Here is a 24,374-nt window from a genome sequence, read left to right on the forward strand (position 1 = left end):
CAAAAGATTTATATACATACACACATACATACATACATACATATACACACATACACACACATACATACATATACACACACATACACACATACATATGCACACATATACATACACACATACATACACACATACATATATACATACACACATACACACATACATACATACGCATACATACACACATACATACACACATACATAGATACATACATACACACACATAAATACACACATAGAAATACTCTATCTGCATGTACACCTACATGCCAGAACAGGGCAACAGGTCCTAGTATAGATGGTTGAGCTACCATGTGATTGCTGGGAATTGAACTCAGGACCTCTGGGAAAGCAGACTTTACTGCTGAGCCATCTCTCCAGCCCTGAACAGACCATTTTTTTCATTGACTTATGTTTTGCAAAACTTCCCACCTACCAATATGTCAGCTAAAACAGGACAGACAGAAGGGTGAGGCCAGGCCGGGAACCCCAGTAACAGGGAGGAAAAGGCTGACTATGCGACAGCTCACTCAACTCAGAGATTAAACATTTCCTTCCCTTCAGCATGCTGAGGTCCCTGTGGTTTAAGACTTGGTGACCAACACCCTGTCGGGAAATTAATTATCCTGCCATCTACCCTCAATCCCTTCTCCCACAGGGCTGCAGGGAAAGATTTTAGCATAAAGTCTGCACATATTTAAGAGTCCTGAATTGGCCTCAGTGAGCCAGAAAGTACTTACCTTTAAGAACCATCTCTTTCACTCTCAGCCTGGATAAGCATTGATCTTGGGAAAGGGGGGGATATGTAGGTCTCCAATTTATGAGTTTCAAGGCCACAGTCTTATAATTGGGACAGACTAGAGGAAACAATTGCTCTTTGCAAAGCCAGAGCTCTAAATCAAAGCTTGGAAAAGAGGCCAAGGGCCCTAGGCTAACATCTGTTGTTGAGTCATAGACTGAACAGACTCAGGCCCTAGCTCAGCAGCTTGGCTCTGAGGAATGAGAGAACTCGGGGGATTACACAGTCCCCACAAAAGCAGCCACCCAGAACCAGGAGCTGGCTAGAGAGGGAACATTGCTTTTCTATCCCAAGGGTCATTAGCCTTTTCCGTTAAAGTATGGTGTCAGGCAGAACATCCTCCCAAAGTGGAAATGTTTCATGGACCAGCTCCTGGTGAACAGTGATTTAAAATGGGGACAAAGCCAGGCATGGTGGTGCACACCGGCGATCCCAGCACTTGACAGGCAGAGCAGGGGAATGGGGACTTTGAGGTTCGCCCGAGCTATATAATGAGACTTCCAAGAAAGACACACTCTTTCCAAGAAAGAAAGAGAGATCCAGAGACACAAAGAAAATGAACATTAGATACCTGTCTGGCCTGGAACTCACTATGTAGACCATGTATACCTCAAATCCACAGAAATTAACCTGCCCTTGCCTCCCAAGTACTGGGGTTAAAGGTGTGCACCACTGTGCTCTGTGTTCCTTTTTTATTTATTTTGGTAAACTTCTGAGACAGGGTCTTACTAAGTTGACCAGGCTGCCCTTACATTTTTAGTCCTGCCTCATCAACAAAACAGCTGAGGCTAACAACCTGCTCCTCTTAGCTGAAACAGTATGTGCTACCAGGCTCTTTTCTGCTTAGTACAAGGAAAAATGAAGACATGGAATATGGGCAGTTGTTGGGCAGGCAAGGAACAAGAGCTCCTGTGAGCTTCTTTTCCAACACCAGGCTTGCAGGCCAGGTTTATAGGAGGCTGACAATGACGGCTACATGTCTGGGCAGCTCTTAATGCCCTCGTGGCAAAGGTCCCAGAGAAACAGAACTCCAGCCTCCCTCCGGTAGCACACAAGAGTTGGCTTAAAACACCACATAACAAAGGCAATAAAAAGGCAGAAGCTTGCCATCTCAGCCCCATCCAACGTCTCTAATTGGAAAGACTGTGGAGACGCTGTGGTTTCCCAGATACTCTCCTGCATCCTCCTTCTTCCTTGCAGCAGCCGCTCACAGTGGCTTATGAAGCAGTCCACAGAGCTTGCTTCTCTCTCTCTCTCTCTCTCTCTCTCTCTCTCTCTCTCTCTCTCTCTCTCTCTCTCTCTCTGGACCCAAAGAATCTCTTAGAGCTTTGCTTTTGCTTCTGGTCTCCAGAAAGTCTCCTACCCACTTCCTATCTCCACCCCACATCTCTGCTCCTCCCATGTAGCCCAGCAGGCCCTGCTGGAGAGCCTCCCTCTCCTGTAGGGCAACACTCACTAGCTAGGCCTCTAGCATCCTCTAGCTAGGCCAGTCTTCTTGGCACCCGTACCAACTCCACCCTGCTTCCACCCTGTTAATATTCTGAGACAAAGTCAGGATCTACCTGTGCCAAGCAAGACTGCCAGTGCAACAGAAACCGGGGAGTCAGGAGACATCCCGATCTGGAGTGGAATGTTTCCAGAGCATTTTGAAGCCTGTATTGTAAGTATAGCTGAAGCAGGGGGGGAAAGTTACATTCTCAATTGAAAGAGAAAGGGAAACCAGAGGGACCAGGCAATAGGACTGAGTTGTTTCCCATTTCCTTGGCTCAGAAGAGTTTGTGTAAATTCAGTTATGTCTTGTTTGGCCCTGCAGCTAACTAGCTTCCTGGCAGGAAGGGAGAAAAGGAAAAACCACTGTATTAAAAGAGACTTCCAGAAACTACTAAGCCCTTGAAGAGTTGCAGTCAGCATTTCCCAGAGAATTTCACTTCTGCACAGGATGTGAGCTGCTCACAGGCCTCTACTGTGACTGCTGTCCCTCCATGCAGCCTGTGACTCTGGGCAGTGCTGCACCAAGTCAGGACACAGGGATCTCACAAGGTCACTACCCAAGACAGGGTCAAAGCTTAGGTTAGACCATGGGGCCTGATGGCTTGTAACTTTTCTGAATATCACAACACACCATAGTCTGAGAGAGTTGTAACTCACTGCTCACATGTGGACAACAGGATGCCACCTTTAAGAGACAGTATATTATGTGCTTTCATTCTCCCCAAGCAGTAAAAGGCCCACGGGGCAAAGAGACATGTTATCATAATTTATTAAAGTCGCCATACAAAGACTGTGTCACAGACAGAAAAAGAATTTGAGGGGGCATGGAGATTATGTACAACCCCCTCATTCTCCCTGAAGTTTCAGGATACTGTACAGACAAAGCCAGGGTCTGGGCTTAGTCCTGACATAGAAACACACAGACTTAATGCTTCTGGTTGTGAGCCAAGTAGATCTAAGACTAAACCTGCTCCTAAGGTCCCACATTCAGATACTTGAACATTCTTTTCTTTTTCTTTTCTTTTCTTTTCTTTTTTTTCTTTTCTTTTTCTTTCTTTCTTTTTTTCTTTCTTTTTTCTTTTCTTTTCTTTTTTTTTTTTTTTTTTTGAGACAAGGTTTTTCTGTGTATCCCTGGCTGTCCTGGAACTCACTCTGTAGACCAGGCTGGCCTCGAACTCAGAAATCCGCCTGCCTCTGCCTCCCAAGTGCTGGGATTAAAGGCGTGCGCCACCACTGCCGGCATGCTTGAACATTCTTGAGGCTACTGGAGCACACCATAGGAAACAGTGAGCCACAGGGTCATTCAGGGCTGGGATAGAGGTTGTTGTGGGATAGGAGGGTCAGCGAGATTAGAGGAACCTCTGTCTCCCAAACAGTCCCAACTGCCCTATTCCCGAGACAGCACATACTCGGGGACAGACACTAGCCTCCTGAATTACAGGTCGACTCTGGAGAAAGACAGGGAAAGTAGCAGCTAGAGGGACAACATGGGGAGTAAGCACAACAGTGTGACACCAACCAGGCCAACCAGAATACTTTCCCCATGTCCAGACAAACCCAAATACCTCAGCAGAAGGCTGCAGAACACAGGTACTAAATCAACTATGATTTATGCAATATCAACTATGGTATGTAAGCAAAACCAGCAATAACTTAGCAAAATAAATATAGTAGCAGTTTTGCTGAGCCTGACAGAGGAAACAGTTCTCAGCTCTGGGTTAGGAAGACTGAGGTGTGCTCCTCAGGACACCGCAGAGGAAAGCCCACAGATGGGAGCGTCCATGAACTATTCATAGCCCCAGAGAATCTTCCTACTAAACACTGTTGCCTAAATGTACATTCCCTTGTCCCCCAAAAGGCAAGGCTATCTATCCAGTAGGCAAGGTTCCCTGGCTAACACCAGGCCTGTCTAGCCCCAATGGGCTACCTGTAAAAGGCCCTGGTCAGCACGGCACAAGGATGGAGCCAAGTAGAAAAACAAACAGTTTGTTGCTAAGAACTGAGCTGTTTGCAGAAGGAACTTCACTTCCCCAGGGCACGCTCTGATCACTGTGCATCTGTGCTTCTAGCTTTTTGGGCTGGGACAAATTTTGTCACTTCTCTGAACTTGATGAGGGCCTGCTTTTGGGCAGTGAGATTCCAGTGCACACAGCAGGGAAGCTCTGTTACATGGAAAAACACTAACAGGGAATAAGGATGTTACTCTGTTCCTGCTAGCAGGAGACGGTCTTCCCGAGGTCTGCAGTGTCCCAAGGAGAGAGGCGCTCCTGACCCATCTGCCAGCAAGCAGAGGACAGGAGCCTGGGGCAAGAGCCCAAGACCTGGGGCCACCAGGGTAGTCAGGAAGTCAGAGTCAGTATCAACCGCCTGCAGGGGTGGAGGGCTTCTCTGCAGGACTGAGGCGACAGCAATGGCAGCATCCATCTCCTGGCAGCTCAGGTTTCCACCACTCGGATGAGAGGCATAGGCTTAGGGCTGGGGGGCTTTGAAATCCTGACACTGGAGAGAAAGGAATAAACGCTGATGACAGCTGCTGTGCCCAGCTTCAGCAAGCCTCCCCTCCGTGGTGCCGCTGGAATACTACACTGCAGGGCTGACTTATCTCTTGAGAGCTCAAAACAGTGATCTTTAGTAACATGGAGGACAGACTGTGGCCTGACTCTTATCTGGTGTCAAGGGTGATAAAGACAGCAGTTGCACAACTGAGAGATGGACATAGGCGAGATTCTTGGTGTGTTTTCCCCCCAAGATTTAAGGCCTTCTTGTGAAACTCTTAGAAACAAAAGACCCTTCTCTAGAAATATGTGAATGCATGTATAAATTTGTGATAGGGAAATAGTATAAATAAATTTTACATACAATCTTCAGGGGTTCACATACTTCCAGAACCATGCATGGTCCTTCAGGCTAGAAAGTAGCCTGTTAGAACTCAGGAGACTGGGGCAGAAATCTGGGCTTAATTCTTGCCTGCCTCAGCAAGGAAGGCTTTACAAAACTCCCTGGCTCTGTCCTGTCCTCCTGGGCCCACTCTCCACACGTACTTACCTGCCGAGGTTCTCCGTCTTAGCACGCGTCTGTGTGCTGAAGTTTCCGTGACTGACCTGCTTCTCTATTAGATGCTCCATGCGGTCATGCATCTCTAAGTTCTGGAAAGTGAATGCAGGTTACAGTGGGTCTCTCTGGCTCGCTACATGCCCTGTTTAACTTACATGGGTGCTCCTGACAGCCCCATGTGTACTAGCATGCCACCAGACAGGCATGTCCTCTCCCTTCGTCGAACAGATCACACTCTGCCTCATGTACCTGCCCCTCAGTAACTTGGCAACACTTGTAACTTCCGGCTCCCCTTCTATGTACATTTCCTGTATGCAGCTTCTTGTCATCAAAATAGTGATATGCCTTTATTAACAGCCTAGTTTTTAAAATATCTGTAGTTTTGTTTTTGTTTTTACTTTTTACTTATATGTATATCTGTGTGAGTGTATGCCACATGCATACAGGTACCTTCGGAGTCCAGAAGAAAAGTGTCAGATGCCTAGGAACTGAACATACATGTGGTTGTGGGCAGCCAGATGTGGGTGCTGGGAACTGAACTCAAGTCCTCTGGAAGAGCAGCAAGCCCTTAACCTCTGAGCCACCTCTCCACCCCATACACTTTTGGTTTGGTTTAGTTTTTCCCGATATTTTTACCTTTAACTCTAGACCATACTTTCTCTAAATAACCTGTCTTTCACCTGTCTCCTTTGTCACAGAAATCTTCACAGTGGCTTGCAGCGTGATCTAAAGGTAGCCAAGAGCTGCAGCAAAGCAGAAATGAGACTAGGAAGTCATCTTGATAGCCGACTGAACCCATGATCAGAGCCATGTATGAGGAGATGACAACCACTGAATGTGCCCTCTTCCGTCAATCCTGGCTACACTATCAGCAAAGCTCACATGGTTAAAATATGCCATGGTAGTGGCTTGCACCATGATGCTCAACCCTGTATGGCAGGACAGGTTTTACCATTGTCAGCTGCTCCCTGGAAGCTCTCAACTACCATGGAACAATGCTCCCAGATACTTCCTTTCAAGCAGCTGCTAGACAAGACCAATTCCCCTCCTGTGCCTATGCTTCTTAAGAGCCCAGTTCTGTGTTGGGGGCTTCCAATATACAAACCTCAGCTTCCAAATAGGCAATTTTCTCCTTGAGCTCTTGAATGGTAGCATCTTTTGACTTGATCACAGCTTTTGAATCCTGGAGCTGCAAAGATGTAAGAGATGTGGAGTTCACTTTGCAGAGACTAGCCATGCACTCGCCAAACTCTACACTGGTTATAGGCTAGCCAGCAGAGCCAAAAGGGCAGCTCCACCCCTCTCACAGTTTCACTTGTGTTTCTACAAATCCCTTTTTTTCATCACTAATGAACCCAGAAGCAGGAGGAGGAGAGGGAATGCCAAACTCAAAGCCAAAGTACATAATAGGTGATACAAAACCTTTGGTTCTGGAAAGTGTAAATTATTTATTCATTTGTCTAGAGAACATTTACTGAGTGCTTACCACATCACAGATACTGTTCTAGACAGTGAGAAATGGCAGTAAACACGACACATGTAAAGGGAGCTGACATGAAGAGAGGAAATGACCCTCCGTGTTTGGGAAGGGAAACCTTAGGGTCTCAAAACAGTTTTGCAATTGAGCCTATCCTAAACATGCCACTCTGATGCTCAGGCAGAACAGTTAGGTAGGAGATCTGCAAGAAGCATGATGACTGATAGTCTTCACAGAGAACTGAATTTATTACAACTCCATTACTCGTTTACCAAAAAGATTCAGAGTGTAAGTGAGACCATTGAGAAAGCAGACACTCAATGCAAAATCAATGTTAGGGAATGACTGTGGAAGAGTTAATACCTAAACTCGAGTACCAGCAGCCCTGACGCTCACGGGTCACCTGTTTTAAATTCAGTTGCCCATGGGGAATAAGTGACAGATGCACAAGCTTGAGGTAAACACGGACAGCTAAGATGGGACTCTCTTTACCTGCTCTATCATCTGCCGAACTTTCCGCTGCTGACTCTTCAGCATGTCATCCAAGTGGTGGATCTTCTCCCGAAACCCAGCCACTTCCTTTTCTAGAGAAGCAGCCCTGGAGATAAAGACCGGGAAGCTGAGGTGAGGTCACACTTGCCACCAAGAGTGAGTCCCTGTGCTCCAGTGGCCTGCTAAGAACAAGTTACCAGGCACTTTAAAGCATCACTGACAAGAGACAGGGTAAGTCATTTGCATGCCATTAGGGGGCAGCATGATTTGTTTTTCCAGCTTTTTTATTTTAGGTGGTAGCCCTCAAATCTAAGGCACTGTCTTGCCTCAACCTCCTCAGTTGATAGAACTGCAGGCATGTACCATCATGCTTTGCCAAGGGCAGGGTGGTTTTTTTTTGTTTGTTTGTTTGTTTGTTTGTTTGGTTGGTTTGGGTTGTTCAAGACACGGTTCTCTATGTAGCGCTGGCTGTCCTGGAACTTGCTCTGTAGACTGGCTGGCCTCAACTCAGAGATCTATCTACCTCTGCCTCCTGAATGCTGGGATTAAAGGTGTACACTACTACTGCTTGACTTTTTTTTTTTTTAAATATAATATTAACATTATTAAAATTTTTCATTATTATGGCCAGGAGAGGGTTGGACAGATGGTTCAGAGATTAAGAGCACTGTGTGTTCTTCCAGAAGTCCTGAGTTCAATTCCCAGCAACCACAATACGGTGGATCACGAGCACTCATACCCATAAAATAAGTAAATCTTTTAAAAAAAAAAAAAAAAAAAAAAAAAAGTCAGGAGAAAGTTGGCTGGCTTGTGTATTGTAAGTTTCTGATTACTCCAACGATTTAAGTAGGAAGTAGGGTTATTCTAAGCAAACAAAGCCAAGATTCTCAATAAGAAATATCTGCTTCCTGTCCTTAATTCTTTTTCAAAAAGTATTTATTTTTATTCTATGTGCATTGGTATTTTGCCTACACTTGTGTCTGTTAGATCCCTTGGAACTAGAGTTACAGACGATTGTGAGCTGCCACATGGTGCTGGGAATTGAACTCAGGTCTTCTAGAAGAGCAACCAGTATTAACTTAACTGCTGAGCCATCTCTCCAGCCCTTCTGTCTTAATTTTTAACAGAGAATTCCTCAACCCCTTACAGATTTCCAAGCACAAGAGTGATAGAGGGAGACATGTTTTACTATATAGTATTTGGTCTTGGGGTTCCAGTTCCTGATAAAATGTTTGGAATCTTCAGGACTAAAGAGGCCTTAAGTACACGGAGGAAGTAAGCGTTGGCTGGGTGTGTAGACAGCTGCAGGACAGGAGCTAGTTAAAACCTTATATACTTCAACCCTTCTCCAACCTCTGGGGAAGAAACCAACCGTGCTTGCACATTGAAACATTCCCCAAATCCTGAACAAAGTGTTCAAAGACCTGTCAGGTCCAGAAATGCATACACATGTCAAGAGAACAGCATACACCAAGTCCACCACCAGGTCCCCTCTGGACCTCACCCTACACACCATTTCACCTATTGTTCACCTGATCCTTTAAGAACCTATACTATTATTTCATCAGTCCCATGAGCCACTGCAACAAACTCTTGAACTTGGGGAAGCAAACATGGTACAAGACCCCCCCACCCACACTCACAAATGGGAAAGGTGTACAGGTACCCTTGAGCACACTAATGTTGATTGTCAGCTAAAGTGGAGGTGGAACTGAACCCTTGACATGAGGGGTCCACAGTAAGTCTGGATAGTCTCAGACTTGAATTAGACTGAGAGACCCACAGTCAGTGTCTGGAGAGAAGCAGAAGGCTGCTTGGTGTCACAGTGCTGTGAGTAGAGAGCAATTTCCCTAGTCACTTTTGAGAATGCCCAGAGATTCCGAGAAGCCACGGGTACTGCTTATTCCCAGTTCTGCCTAAAGAAACCAACAAGTGCATGCTGTTAGAAAATGGGGAACACCCAGGCAGTGGTGTCGCACACCATTAATTCCAGCAATTGGGAGGCAGAAGCAGGCAGATCTGTGTCTACATCTCAAAACCAAACCAAACCAAACCAAACATGGGTAGTACTGAGGGTGAGGTGGTTACAATGCACCCGCCGGTGCCCCAACGTCCTTCCTGAACTCTAACTCCCACCCTCAGTTCTCCACATGAGGTGAGCAGTAGTAGAACTGTATTCCAGAGCATTAGGTTGTGATAATCTCATCTTTTGTTTCCCTTGCTCTTCTTTACTCTGCCCTCAGCACCTCCCACACAGAAGCAGAGGGAGGTCTGATGTAGCCATCCCCCAACCTCAGCCCAGTGCTGCTGCTATGCTCCTCATCAGCATTCGCACATGTGCATCCTCCCTCACACTTCACCTCAGGATTACTCAGGACACCTAATACAACATAAATGCCACTCATGTAACAGCTTTGTTTTTCTGGGGGACCAATTGCAACAAAATAAGACTTCAGATATTCAGTAACAAGAGAGCTTCCAACTTCCTGGTTTTTGTTTTTTTTCCTTTGAGGTAGGGTCTTACTCTGTAGCCCTGAACGGCCTAGATCTTGCCTGTAGACCAGGTTAGCCTAAAATTCATAGAGACCGACCTGCCTCTACTTCCTGGGTGCTGGGATTAAAGGCATAAACCAGCATTCCCAGCTCCAACCGTTCTTTTACTTAGATGTGACATCAAACTAGAAAGGAGGCTGCAAATAAAAGATGCCATACTTTCATGCTGGGAAGGTCAAACCTGTGTTGTCCTAAAGAAGAGAAAATGCCCTCTGGAGACAGACCCTGAGCCTTCAGGGAATGTCTACTAAATGTGAGAAAGATCACTGATAGAATGATGATAAGACCCACTGGGGTTTACTGAGATTAAACTATTTGTTTGTTGTTTATTTATTTTTGAGACAAACTGTTGCTAAGTTGCAAGGAGGCAACTCATGGTCCTGCCTCTGCCTCCTGGGTCCCTGGAATAATAGGTACAGACTACCACTACTGCATCCAGAAAGATCGCAATCTGTTTCACTCTGTAGTACAAGCTGGCCCTGAACTCATAGCAATCCTCCTGCCTTAGCCTTCTAAGTGCTGAGATTATAGGCATTTGCCACCATGGCCTGTCAACATCTTTTTTGGTGCTGAACTTTCAGGAGGCAGTCTCTGCTCTGAGGGTCCCAGTGATGTCCTCTCCTCAGAGGAGATTTGCCACACCCTCTAACCTAGTAGATAAATACACTCAGCAATGCCCTATGGGACTCTGAGGACCTGAACTGCTTAGAGCAGCACAAAGTCCCCATGGAGTTATTCATTCTGTCTCCAAAAGACTGGAGAAATTACATGACTTCAGAACTTCCAGTATTGCTACTTTAGGAGTAAGAAACAGAGACACGTCCAGCGAGCCCTCTTGCCTTGAGAGCTGTGACAGCCCATGCTTCCTCGGCTCTACCTGACCTTATAAATCCTTTTCTTTAGATCATTGCGCCCATATTAAATGAGCTCCCTAAAGAAGGCAGCCCTCGGGGGCTGGAGAGATGGCTCATTGGTTAAGAGCACTGACTGCACTTCCAGAGGTCCTGAGTTCAAATCCCAGCAACCACATGGTGGCTCACAACCATCTGTAATGAGATCTGATGCCCTCTTCTGGTGTGTCTGAAGATAGCTACAGTGTACTCATATATAATAAAATCTTTAAAAAAAAAAAAAAAAAAAAAAGAAGGCAGCCCTCTGAACAGTATCTGTCTGGGTGGGGCTCCACCCTATGCAAGTATACTGAGTTAGAACTGGAAGATCTGGCATCAGCACCAGCTTCCTTCCAGAGGGCACATAGCCCGCCCTCTCTTCCCTACACCCAGCTTTACAGTGAACAAGGCTCTTACTTTTCTCTTTCTGCTTGACAGTCAGCATTCTTGATCCGAAGCTCTTCTAGGGCCATCTCTCCTTCCCTAACTTTCACCAGTAAGACCTGATGCTCCTGGGCGAGACAAAATAAAAAGGCCTGTAGCAAGAACAGACATCAACACCTTGGGGTGAAATGGGTACCTGAACAGGGGCTTGGCTGCTACTGGGCCTGGGACTGTTGCCAAAGAACAGCAGGCCAGGCTGGTTTGATGGGCGGCCTCCCCTGTCAGGGAATAGCCCTTCCCACTCTCAGCATACAGAAACTTCCCAGCCTCACCCAGCTGCCTGAGGGAGAACTTGGTCCTGCATTGTGCAAGCCTACCTGCCAACCTCTGGCCAATCCTGGATGAAACATGTGGAGTGGCTGGCGACTCAGAAGAGTCTTCAGAAACCCAGAGGGGCATCTATGTAAGAACAAGTCTAAGGTGGGAATAGTTCTCACTGCAGCAGGAGACTGAGGCTGGATGATAGACCTTCCATTCTTAAAGCGCTGGAAGGTATCAGAATGGATGTACATGGCTGCTAGGAAGGGATACTTTTGGAGCTATTAGGGAAAGAAGCCTTGGGTCCCTTCTTGCCCCGGGGCTGGACTCTGAAACCAGATCATCACCACCATTACCGCCTCCATCCCCAGCAAGCGCCTCTGCAGCTCCCCGATTTCTGCCGCTTTCTGTTCCACTCTGTCCTCTTCTCTCTGAAGGGCCACATTACTCTGTTCTGCTTCTCGCTGATACCGGCTAAGTGTAACCTATAATGCAGAAGGGTGTGTTCAACGGTGAAAGGAAAAAGGCAAACACAGATAAATCTTCAAAAGGGAACCTGGGATGGCTTTAGGGCAGGATGGACAAAGGAAGCGACTACACTGAGCACACTGTCACTTCTCATCCCATCAGGACTGGAGTGGAGACTAACCTAACAAACTAACTTCATCTCCAAGGCCAACTGGCACACAGTTCATCAAGATCCCCTGGTTGACATCTTAGAACACCTCCACGACCCTCCCAGGGGTGACAAGCTTAACTCAATGCTGTGGCTTCCCTGCTAGTCAAAAGCAAATAACCTAGGAGATGCACTCCCATCTTTTCACTTCCCCGCTCTGCCCCCTCCACGCCAAGGCCAGCACAGCGCCTGCACGAGGTGCTGCAGCAGGCAGCATCTGTCCTTTAGCATACACTTCCATCTCACCAATGCCTGTTTATCCTTCAGATCCACAGATATCCCACCTAAGCATCCTCCTAGCCCTGGGAAGGCTCTTCTCAGGTTTGGTGCACTCATGAGCACAGTGCAAGTTCATGGCAGACAGGCCTTGGGTCCTTCCACACTTCCAAAGAGCCACAATTGCTTGACAGGTCTCGGTGGAACTGGTACTAAATGAGTACTATTTCTCCCCATCACAAATAAAGCTAGGGAATGACAGAGCCTACGCTACCACCAGGGTACATCGCCATCCATTTCTCTGCTTCCTACTCACCCCAGATACCTCATTACTGGGTAAAAGAGAATCCAGATAAGGTCTGGAAGGCCTGGATGACAGAAAGCAGCCAGTTTGTCTGGCTATTTCCAATCTCAGAATTGGGGCAGAAAAAGCCCCGATTTTTGATACAAAAAAAGTATGATGGGACCTGTCCACACAATGCACCTGCCCTAGCCAAGCAAATTCACTGCAAATCCCCCATCAGCAGGTAGCCAGCAGAACAGGAAGCCATGCTTAATGAAAGGCAATATTTATGATAATTGTCAATCTTGCCCTTCATACCCCCAGATTCAAAAAACCAGACTGGACAATCTTATTCATCAGGAGAGGTTAGGAGACAACCTCAATAATATGTATTAGCCTAAAATGGGCCAGCTTCCTGGACAGGAAAGGGTTCTCATTTCAGTACATAAACACTACATGCAGGCTGATGTTTGCCATATCAGAGCTAACAAAACCTTGATCTAAATCTCCAATTAGAATCACAGAGATGCAAAAAACAAACATAAAAAACCTAACATGCACCCCCCCCCCCAAACAAAGGCAGACTCCTCTGTGCTCATCCTGCCCTGCCCACAGAGGAAGAGCCTGACCAAAGGGCACCTGCTGCAGGTGGGTAAAGAACAGTCCCACTATCCCAAACTGTGGTGGCTGTGATCCGGCCTTTTGCCTGTACTTATGTTCAGGCAGCTCTTCCTTGGGAGCAGCTGGCTCCACCACATGCAGTCAGAAGTGACAAGTGTGTCTGGAATGTTACAACTTCCCAAAGCTTCCAACACCCTACCCTAACCCTGCTCGGGGCTGCAGCTTCAGTCTCCTCTCCTTGTAGCTTTTGCAGAGAACAGAAGAAATAGGTGATCATGGAATTGGTACATAAATAACCAGACTAAACTATGTCATGGAAAAGGGACTGGGAACATCTTTACTAAACAGCTGCTTTGCTCACAAACTGGTCTTAAAATTGTCCCAAGTCAAACTATGCATAATAGGAAAGTGTGCTTAAAAACAGAGCACCAAGAAAAGCAAAGCCTAGCTCCCTCTTCTACCCACTGAAGATAGTGCTCACACACAGCCTCACACAATCCAGATGTGGGTCCAACAGCTCTCAGGGAAGCTGTGTCATAGGCTGTTTCCTCAGGACAGCTCATATTCTCACTTTTGTTCTTCATCCTCCATCTTCCTCTCAAAAATCCTCTTGTTTAGGGTCAGTAAGATGGACCCACAAGTAAAGGTACTTGCCAGCAAGCCTAGGGACCTGAGTTTGATGTCCAGGAGACATTCGGTGGAAGGAAAGAACCCATTCCAGAAAGGAGAAACTCAACTCCACACATGCACTGCGACACACCACCCATTCACAATGGAAAAAAAAAAAAAAAAACTTTTCAGTTCCACAAAAAATAATTCAGGCTGGCCATCCTCCTTCTATGAAATCCCAGTGGGCCTGAGAGGAATATAATCCTATCATAACATATTTTATTTGTGAGTGAACAATAATAGAAGGGTTATTGTTCTAACGGCATGCAGAACAGACAGAAAATTGCTCAGTGCACTGTAGTTAGTTTTTTCTACTTGATGGGTTCTTCTTTCTTCTTCCAATCTTTCAACCCCCTAAAACTTGATAAGAGAGAAAAAAGGATAGAGAGGAAAAAAAAGAAATCCCTGAATAAAGTAGAGGTTGAAAAGGGGGCAATATTATTGTTAGACTACTTTGTTTTTGTTGGAAGTTGGTTCTAGTGCTTTGAATTAATTCGGCTCCCCAAATCAGGAATCTGCATGTCCAAACGCTAACGGTCCTTGTTCCCAATTTTTGATCAATCAATAAAAAGCCAATGGCCAATGGCTGGGCAGGTAGACTGAGGCAAGACCTTGAGATTGGTGTGGACTAGGAACTGGGAAGAGGAAGGAGAGAAGAATCACCATGATTCAGAAGGAGAGAGATCAACTTTAGAGCTGCAGAAGAAAAATCATCCAAAATGTAGGTGAGAAGGAATGTGGACCCCGGAAAGGCTGCCCAGAAGCATCTTGGGCAGTAAAGACCAGGGAGCTGCCCAGAAGGAGCTAGGGCAACAAAGATACAATATAGAATTAGAGAACATTAAACCAGGATTGCAGGAAGGAAATGTGTGATAGCCTCAGGAAGGTTAGAACTGCCCACCCTTTGAGCTAGGCAAGGCATTTTAAAATTAACTGCCGTGTGTGTGTGTGTGTGTGTGTGTGTGTGTGTGTGTGTGTGTGTGTGTGTTGTTTCATTCTTGAATCCAGATAGCTCCTGGGCAGGTGCATGCAGAGTTCCTTGGGGGCAAGTTTGAGCTTCCCTGTCAGAATATCTAATTTCTTGTTTCTTCTCTGTGCACAACTACTTAGCAAACCACAACCGACAGCAACCAATAGCAACAAACAGTAACTAACAATCAGCAACCGATGCCTCTCGGGAGCCTAGCATTTATGTACCCCTGAAAAGTCCCCAGAATTCCAAACATCACACAATTGTAGAAACTATCTGAAGCTGGCAAAATCATGCCCCTGCTAGAGCACAAGGCAAATCACAGTGAGCTTCTGTGAACCATCTGAAGCTGCTCCATACCCCACACCTGAGATTAAAACAAAAATCATATTCTTATATTTCTGTGTTTTTAATGAAACCAAAATGCCAGAATTCCCTCTATACTACACTTCATTTTATACCCAAAGGATTTTCCACAGTGAACTAAAGACTTGCACACTTTTTTTTCCTTGAATGTCCTTAATAGATAGGGAATTTATATTTATCGATTTTTTAAAAATTCTTCTAAAACAATCTAGATTACTGGAGGGAAAAAATCGGACTAGTAAGATGGCTCAGCAGGGTACTGCCACCAAATGTGATGACCTGAGTTCAATCTCCAGGAGCCCCATGGAGGAAGGAGAGAAATGACTCCTATAAACTGTCCTCTGACCTCCATGTGCATGCCATAGAAGTGTCCGCTACCCACCACACAGATGAATGAATGAATGAATGAATTTTTTTTAAACAAAATCAGCTATAGGACTAGAAATGTAGCTTAGCTCACTGGCAGTGTGTCTGCCTAGTATGCATTTGATCTCCAGGACAGTCCCCCTCTCCCCCTATACACACAAAAATCAAGCCAGGCATAATGACACACTCCTATAATACAGCAGTTGGAAAGGTAGAGAATCAGGAAATTTTCAAAGCTATAGGACAGCCTGTCTCAAAAACAACAATAGGGGCTGAAGATGGCTCAGGGATGCTCTTCCAGAGGGCTCAAGTTTGATTCCCATCACCCATGAGGCAGTTCACAACCATCTAGAACTCCAGTTCCAGGGGATCTAATGCCCACTTCTGACCTTCTCAAGCACCAAGCGTGTAAGTGATACACACACATGCAGACCAAACAGCCATACACATAAAATAAATAAAATCTAAAACTGACTATAATAATAATTAAGGTGACAAGGCCCTTTGTGTCCACTGGCACAATTATTTCTTGACAAGACAAATTTATTCACTCAGTCCACATTTATGAAATACTTACCTTAAGCGTGTATTATACCAGGCACTGGAGCTTTATGATAGCAATGGTCCCTGCCCACAAGGAAACTTTGACCCCATGATTCTTATTATGGGACACAGCAGTGACTTCTCAATTATCTGCTTTCCTAGACTAGAACTAGTCAACTTCAGTGGAACAGAGACTCAAGATCTAACCTTCAAGGACTAGGCATGCTCAGTGGTAGAGCATGGCCTAACATGCACAAGGCACAGGCAGTTCTGTCCTCAGCACCGCAGAGGAAAGAAAGACATGAGTTTTCGCCAGATTTGGACAGCAAACACTTTAACATCTAAGGAAACCAGAGGCAGGCAAGTGAGCAAGGCTTCGCAGCACTGCATTTCCTGTAGGCTGGCATCCACCAGATAAATGAAGTCCATGCTGAAAAAGTCACTGGCCTTCCATCCAGGAGCCAGTCCCTCAGGGCACCCTCTCTCCAGATGACAAATCTTACCTCAAAAGCCACACGGTCTGACTGGTGTCGCTGCTCAGCCTCCTGAAGTTTGGCAAGCAATTCCTGCACGGTCTTCTTCAAGCTCTCAACATCTTCACTCATGCTAGGGTCCACCTAGAACCAGAGCAGAGACAGAAAGGGAAAGCTGCCATATCTATACGACTTAGTAAGAGAATGTCCCCGCCAACCCATCTGCCACAATGGAATTTGGACTATCTATGGGAATCACCGTCACAAAAGAATTAGCATCACATAAGGAAAAGCAACCAAAACACACACACACACACACACACACACACACACACACACACACACACACACACAGTCTCCCTTAATCACTAAGGGACTTGGCCAGTCTCAGAAAACTCAACTATTTAGGACACAGTAACTTTTAAATACATCAAGGGAATGGTTTCTCCTTTTTTTGGAGGGGGGCGGGGGATTGAGACAGGGTTTCTCTGTGTAGGCCTGGCTGTTCTAGAACTCACTCTGTAGACCAGGCTGGCCTGAAACTCACAGTGATCCACCTGCCTCCACCTCCTGAGTGCTGGGATTAAAGGTGTGCACCACTACCACTGGCCAGGAATGGTTTCTTTTAAAACATTTTTACATTTATTTTGTGTGTTGGGGGTGGTGGTGGTGGTGGTGGTGGTGGTGGTGTGTGTGTGTGTGTGTGACACAAAACACCTATGGAGGTCAGAAGACCACTTGCTGGCGGTAGTTCTCTCCTTCCACCTTTTGGGTGTCAAGGACAAACCCAAACTTAGCCATAGGCACTCTTACCTGACCATCTCAGTGGCTCAGTGGATGACTTCTCTGTGTGTGTGCACATGCATGTATGTGTGTGTGCATGTGCTATCTTTATGGGCATGCCGTGCCTTCCTCGAGATTAGATTTCGTCTTTGTTGTTTTGACACAAGTCATTCTCTAGCCCAGGTTGGTCTGGAACTCATTATACATAGTCCCAGTCTGGCCTCAAATTTGTGGCCATCAGACTTCCTTTGCTAGAATTAAAGGTATGAACTACCATCCCAGTTTCATTTTAGAGCTGAGAGAAACGGCCTTGCCTCCCTTTTATTTAGGCTCCCCAAGGACAGTGGCTAGTTGGCTCCCATCACACGGAGGGCAGCAGCCCCAAAGCCCAAAGGCACATCTTTTGTTTTTTCACACCTCACATAGGATCAGCATATATAGGGCTGCTGCTGGATAGACGAGTTTAGAGCAAAGGCATTAAGGCAGGGATCTGATGTGATGAAAAGGGAGTCTCTCACTGAGGCGACTGCTAGCTGTCCCTCCCAGACACACCCAACCGTGGGCTGCTGGTAAGGGCTGAGCAGACGTGTAGGGTCTCGCTCTCATTTTTGCTGCAAAGGCATGAACCACTGCATAACTCCCTGAGAGTCTGGCACAGACACTGGGTCTTGCATAGTGGGAAGTGGCAAGATCTTCACCTTAGCACAGAACTCTCAGCTGGGTGGAGGGAGACGCTTCCCAGCCTTTGGATTCTTCCTGGCTCCCGTGGGCCTCCAGTTCTACATGTATGAAATGGGGAAGACTCCTCACCCTGCCAGATCTCATAGGCTATGTCCAAAGTTGGGAAGACAATATCTGGTACAGTTTGGAGCTTGTAAGAAAATCTAGGCAGACATTGCCAGGTGTTACTATAATTTATTACCAACAACTTATTTGCCAAATATGGTGTTCTGTGGAAAAGGAACAATCCAAGCTACACGTTTAGCATCAAGCATGTGACTGGAACCACCAAAGTCTGGACCTTAATTATGCTATCTTGTCAGTTCCTCTCCAGCATTGCTCAAGCACCTAGGCCAAGGAAAAATACTGCAAGAGGATCCTGCATATATCTCTGACACATTTATTTCAACTAGTCTTCACATAAGACCCTTTTAATGACATGATGACTTTTTTCATTAATTAAAATATGTCAGAGGTTCAGCTAAGTAGCAGACTGTTTGCTTAACATGTATAAGGCCCTGGGCTTTAATTCTCAGTACTACAGAGATTGGGGGGGTGGGGGGGGATGGAGGAGGAGGTTATAAAAGTACATGTGAAAGAAACAAATAACAAACTAGGCTTCAAATTGACATTGATCCTCTCACCTCAGTCTCTCAAGTCCTGAGATTATAGGCATGTACCATCATGTGTGACTCTACAAACCAGATTTCATACATACAGTAATGCACATATACCCTAAAGCGTATTTTGAGAAAAAAAATTATTTTTAAAAAATAGGAAAAATATATAAGTCCATCATATAAAGTTAAAATACTTTATAGTCATATTTAAAGTCATACATATTAAGTATTTTATAGTTAGTGGGAAAAGAAGAAAAAAACAGTCTGACCAGTGAGAGGCCTTGATGAACCATGACACACTGTGACTAATCAAAAGGTGTGATTCAGTTCTACAAATGAGAGCCAAAAACACCCAACCCCAAAAAATTGGCCTTGGGGCTGGGTGTGTAGTTTAGTGGTAGAGGCCATAATTACAGTCCTCAGCACCAAGCAAACAGAGCCTCTCAAAAACAAAACAAAAACAAACAAACAAAAAGCCACCCACCAAAGAAACAGGAGACAGAGAGATGTGGTATGAGGTGCAATCTCAAGAAGAAAACACCTCATTCTGGAATCCAGCTGGGAGATAACGGGTGAACAGCACTGATAAAGCCAAGAGTGACTATAGAGACCCTCACTTTCCTAAGAGGCAGTTAAACAGGATACTAAAAGTAACAAGTGATCTCAGCTTACTTTGCCAAATATTTGTAAACGTGACCATAGTATTGCTCCTCTCTCATCCCAACCCAGACAATATACCTCATAAAACCACCGTCTAGGGTGATGGAATGGCTCAGTGGATAAATGGATTTGTGACCAAATCTCATTGCACTTGATGCCTGGAACTCACATGGTAGGAGGGACCCATTTCCCTTAAGCTGTCTTCTGACCTTCACACACATGTGGGGGCATTCAAATGCTCATGCACACATACATGTACACACACTCGAGTGCACACACACAATAAATATGTATAAAAACAATGTTTTAACCTACCTGACTTCATTTACAAAAAGAAATTCTTTAAGACAAGAAATAAACTACCTTATGTATTTTACTTAATTTTTAAAAAAGTTTTGCTTAGTCTTCAAAATGTGTTGTAAATTATGTCCTTTGAACAATGTAATTTAGAAAGCCACAAGATCACCAGCTGCCACTGTAAAGACACCTAGGTTGATCGCCTGCTGGGGAAGCCTGTCCTTCCATGTGTGCTGTCTTTCTCCCAAGCCTCTCACTTTTCCTGATACCCTACACTCACGTCTGAAATGTGTACTATCCTGCATCTTTCCTTCACTCTCTGTCCTGGAGTCTTTCTGCCTCTAGTCAGGACTCTGGCTTTCCCTCCTCAGTGGCAGTCCCTCAGGCTCAGGCTGTCTACAAGCTGCTGCCTGTAACTGACCTGGAGACTAAAACTGTTGCATTTTCTTGTTTTACTTTTCTGTGTTTCTAAATTTCCAAGATTTTCTACAGTTAATATATCTTACTATTTAATCATATAAGGTCATTTTTAAAAAACACACCCAAAGAATGAAGCTCTAAGAAGCTAACAGATATAAAACTTAAATGAGGTTGGGCGTGGTGGTACACACCTTTAATCCCAGCACTCTGAAAGCAGAGGCAGAAGGATTTCTTGTTAGTTCCAGGCCAGCCTGGTCTACATGGTGAGTTCCAGGATAACTAGCAGTATATAGAGAGACTCTGACTCTAAAATAAAATAAATTAAATTAAAAAAATAAAAGATTTAAATAAAAAAAACGGGTGTCTGGGGATATGCCTCAGGAATAAAAGTGCTTGCATAGCATACAAGAGGGAAAGTAAACAAAACTGTGCTTAACATGACCCTCAGTTGTGCGTACACATATGGTGTGTTTAATAAGCACATTTAAATAAGTATCTGTGCATAGAAAACAATGGTACTAGACTTTGGATAAATATTAGAATCATCTAATGAGCTTTTAAAAAATCCTAATGCTGGGCTACAGAGATGGCTTAGCAGTTAAGAGTTCTTCCTGGCCCCCTAGAGGATCCAAGTTCAGCTCCCAGCATCTACATGATGGGTTCACAACTGTTGGAAACACTAATTCCAGGGGATCCAACACCCTCTTCCACCCTCCGAGGGGCATACATGATACACACACACACACACACTGGCAAAATACTCATGAACATTAAAAAAAAAAAAAAAAAAAAAAAAAAAGTCCTCATGCTCAAACCACACCTCGGAACAGTTATTCCATGTCTCCGGGGAAGGGACCAAGGTATCAACGGCTTTTAAAGCTCTTGAGGGCTCATCCAAGTGGTAGCCAATCAGAGACGCTGCTATAAGAGGATCCACCTACCAACAGTAGTTGCTTCTAAGCAGATAGCTTAGGGTATTTTTGGCCTTTTCTGTCTTGGTTGTTTACTTTTTATACCAAATAAGTACGAGGCAGGATGGCCAGGGAACGGAGGATGGCGCCTGCAGTAAGTTAAGCATTGCTCCCATGGTCTCTTCCGTGTTACCTACCTCAGGTGGGCCGCTGTACAGAGACATAGGACTCTGACTAAAGCCATTCGGCTTTTCTAGTACCACCTGTTTAAAGAAAAATAAAGTCAGGAGTTAAAACAACAACTTAACCAAGCAAATAATTTTGAAGCATTTCTTTTTTTCCCCTTCCCTTCTCCCTCTCACTCAGGCTCAAAGGTTTTTATTTATTTATTATGTGTAAGTACACTGTAGCTGTCTTCAGACACCCCATAAGAGGGCATCAGATCTCATTACAGATAGTTGTGAGCCACCATGTGGTTGCTGGGATTTGAACTCATGACCTCCAGAAGAGCAGTCAGTGCTTTTAACCGCTGAGCCATCTCACCAGCCCTGGAAGCATTATATTTCTAAGATGTCAAATCGTACAGACTAATGAGCTGGCCCAGAGGCACTTGCCACCAAATCTGACAACCTGAGTCCAATTCCCAGAACCCACCTGGCAGAGGAGAAAGCTTGACTCCCGAAGTTGTCTCTGACATCCACATGTGTGTTGTGGCATAAGTGCATGCACATACACATTTACATGTGTGCTCACTCATATGCAAAATAAAAGTGAAAACATTTTTAATCTTATAGGGAAAGAGAAGGGGGGAAAGGAGGGAAAGAAGGAGGAGGCAGGAAAGAGGTGGAATGGGGACAAACAGAAGAGAAGAGCAAGGGAGAAAGATAGATTTCCACTGCTCCATGAGAAAACAGAAGAGGATTGGAAAATGGCCTTGAGGGAGCTATAACCTGTGGGGTGGATGAAACACATCTCAGGCTAAAGCCCTCCCAGGAGTACAAGCCGCCACCTGCCATAAACAACACTATGCTCTCTTTGCGGTTGGGGATCCTGACAAGTTTTGACTAAGCATAAATCAAGAAAGGAAGAAGCTTTTGCTACGATCCTATTTGACCCAAAGCCAGACCGTTTACCACATGACGACTGCTATATGTGCCAACAAGAGGCCTGGGCTTCGTGGCCTGACTCTAACTGTGCACAAAATGTTATGGTGCCTCCCACCAGACAGGTGTGACAACTGGCCTCCATAGTGCTGCTTCAACTAAAGCAAAATAAATTTGGAAATAATCACAACTCAAAACCCAGTCAAGACAACAAGGAACCCATCTGGCACCAGCTACTAGGCCACTATTTTCTTCAGAACAGGGAGGGGGTTTCTGGAGAAAAGACCAAAAGGCAAACAAAGGAGACAGAAGTCTGATCTCAGGAGCCCAAGTGAGAGGTCAAGAAGACATTGCCCTACTTCTGAGAACATTCCTTTCCTGGAACTTTGAAAAAGCTGTAATTCCACACTACCCTCTCCGAGAACATTTATACAATGTTTGTTCATACACTGTTGATGCTTCCACATCCTACATCCTAGACCAGGCTAGGAACACAGGGGCAGAATGGTGAACCCCTAAGGAGTTTACCAGCCCAGGGCTGAGACAGACTCAGACTGGATCAAGACTTCCAGTTTTGGACTGAAGACGTAGCAACACTTACAGACGACCTGACTTTGGTTCCCAGCACCCATACGGCAGCTGATAACCATCTGTGATGTCAGTTCCAGAGATCTAACACTCCTTTGGCCTCCTGGGATACTGGGTACATGCATGGTACCTAAACACAGGCAGGGAACCATTCATACACATAAAATAAAAATAATAAATATTAGCTGGGTGTGGTGGTGTACACCTTTAATCCCAGCACTTGAGAGGCAGAAGCAGGTGGATCTCTGTGAGTTAGAAGCCATCATGGTTTACATAGTAACTTCTAGGATAGCTAGAGCTACATAGAAAGACCTGTCTCAATAGAAGATGAAAGACAGATTGATAGATAGAGATTGATAGATGAAATGAAGTAAACACACAAACAAAAATCTTTATTTTTTAAAAAAAAAGACTTCCATTTTACTTAGGTTCACCCAAGTTCAGCAAGATCAATTTACAAGAAGTTTGAATCCATAGCTGATTGTCTACGGCTATGTGCTGGGAAGACCACCTCTGAGAATTCTCAGGAAACCGGATCCCTGGTACACTCGCCCTGACCATGTCTTGATAGTCAGCACCATTCCACAGTACCTGTATCTCCTGCTGATGCAAAGGGTCTCCTGGACTCCTGTCAAGCTTGCTACTGATATCCTCCCGGAGCTTCTGCAGGCAGTTCCTAGCCTGGGGAAAGAAGGCCAGACACTTGAGATTCAGGGCAGGAAAAGTAAACAACCTTCGGGTCACTTCCCTAACCCATTCTATTCTCAGTCTGGCAGGGTTCTACACAGTGGCTGCAGACAGAGAATTTGAATTGTGTTCAATGGGGTTACAACCCAACCTCTCTTGTACAAACAAGATAAATTAATCCCCTCCTCTAGCAGTGCTGACATGCTAGTTGAAAAGACATGACACAAAAGACAAATAAGATGTGTAGTATGGAATCCAGAGGTAAGCTCTATGGAGAAGTGTAAGCCAGGCAGGGGCTGGGAAAGACTGGGGAAGTTGGGATTAAGACCAAACAGATCATAGAGTTAGTTAGATACAGGATACTTAATTATTTGTTGATTAATAGATGAGATTGAAAAGGTCAAAAATGCTTTTTGACAGAGGCAATCAGATCTCTATGAGGTCAAGGCCACCACAGTCTGCACAGAGTCCCAGGATAGCCATGACTCCATAGAGAGATTGTCTCAAAAAACAAACAAAAAAATAGAAATACAGAAATAAATACAATTTGGCACATAGGAGGGCATGGGGGCACTTCAGTGACATAAAAAGGAACAGAAGGAAAACCATCAGAACCCATAAAAGAAGGTAGCTCTGAAAATCTAAGGTTCATGGAATCTAGGTATTCCCTCCAAGGAAAAGGGTCCACACCTCCTGGATGTACTGGACCTCACTCTTCAGCTGGCTGATGTTCTTCTCGTGGATCATCTTGTCTCCAGATCTCCCTTTCAAGTACACCTGCAGTAAGGATGACACTGTTTAGTTAAGAAACACATAGTCCCATACCCAGGAGGAAGGAACATACTGTTCCCACCAATTTACCAGGTGAGACTACCTGGTGATTCAGCCTAGCAGAGTTAAAAATGGATTCCTATTATTCCTATTATTTCTGAGTAGCAGTGCTGGGG

At 45.1% G+C, this 24,374-nt stretch overlaps 1 protein-coding gene across 3 annotated transcripts in view; it reads right to left on the minus strand.

Moving 5' to 3' along the window:
• Positions 1–3,038: 3,038 nt before the first annotated feature.
• The window catches only part of Tuft1 (tuftelin 1), a 43,132-nt gene continuing 21,796 nt past the window's right edge, over positions 3,039–24,374 (minus strand). For all 3 annotated transcript variants that reach the window (XM_034501122.2, XM_034501121.2, XM_076932864.1), the window contains 10 exons: positions 24,118–24,204; positions 23,332–23,421; positions 21,247–21,312; positions 16,669–16,782; positions 11,812–11,940; positions 11,171–11,265; positions 7,311–7,416; positions 6,447–6,530; positions 5,333–5,433; positions 3,039–4,786 (listed from right to left, as the gene is read on the minus strand). In XM_034501122.2, the coding sequence (XP_034357013.1) occupies positions 4,723–4,786; positions 5,333–5,433; positions 6,447–6,530; positions 7,311–7,416; positions 11,171–11,265; positions 11,812–11,940; positions 16,669–16,782; positions 21,247–21,312; positions 23,332–23,421; positions 24,118–24,204 (936 nt within the window). In that variant the 3' untranslated portion in view covers positions 3,039–4,722. The remainder of the gene's footprint in view (positions 4,787–5,332; positions 5,434–6,446; positions 6,531–7,310; positions 7,417–11,170; positions 11,266–11,811; positions 11,941–16,668; positions 16,783–21,246; positions 21,313–23,331; positions 23,422–24,117; positions 24,205–24,374) is intronic.

Source organism: Arvicanthis niloticus, chromosome 4, assembly GCF_011762505.2.
Source record: "Arvicanthis niloticus isolate mArvNil1 chromosome 4, mArvNil1.pat.X, whole genome shotgun sequence".
Lineage (NCBI taxonomy): Eukaryota > Metazoa > Chordata > Mammalia > Rodentia > Muridae > Arvicanthis > Arvicanthis niloticus.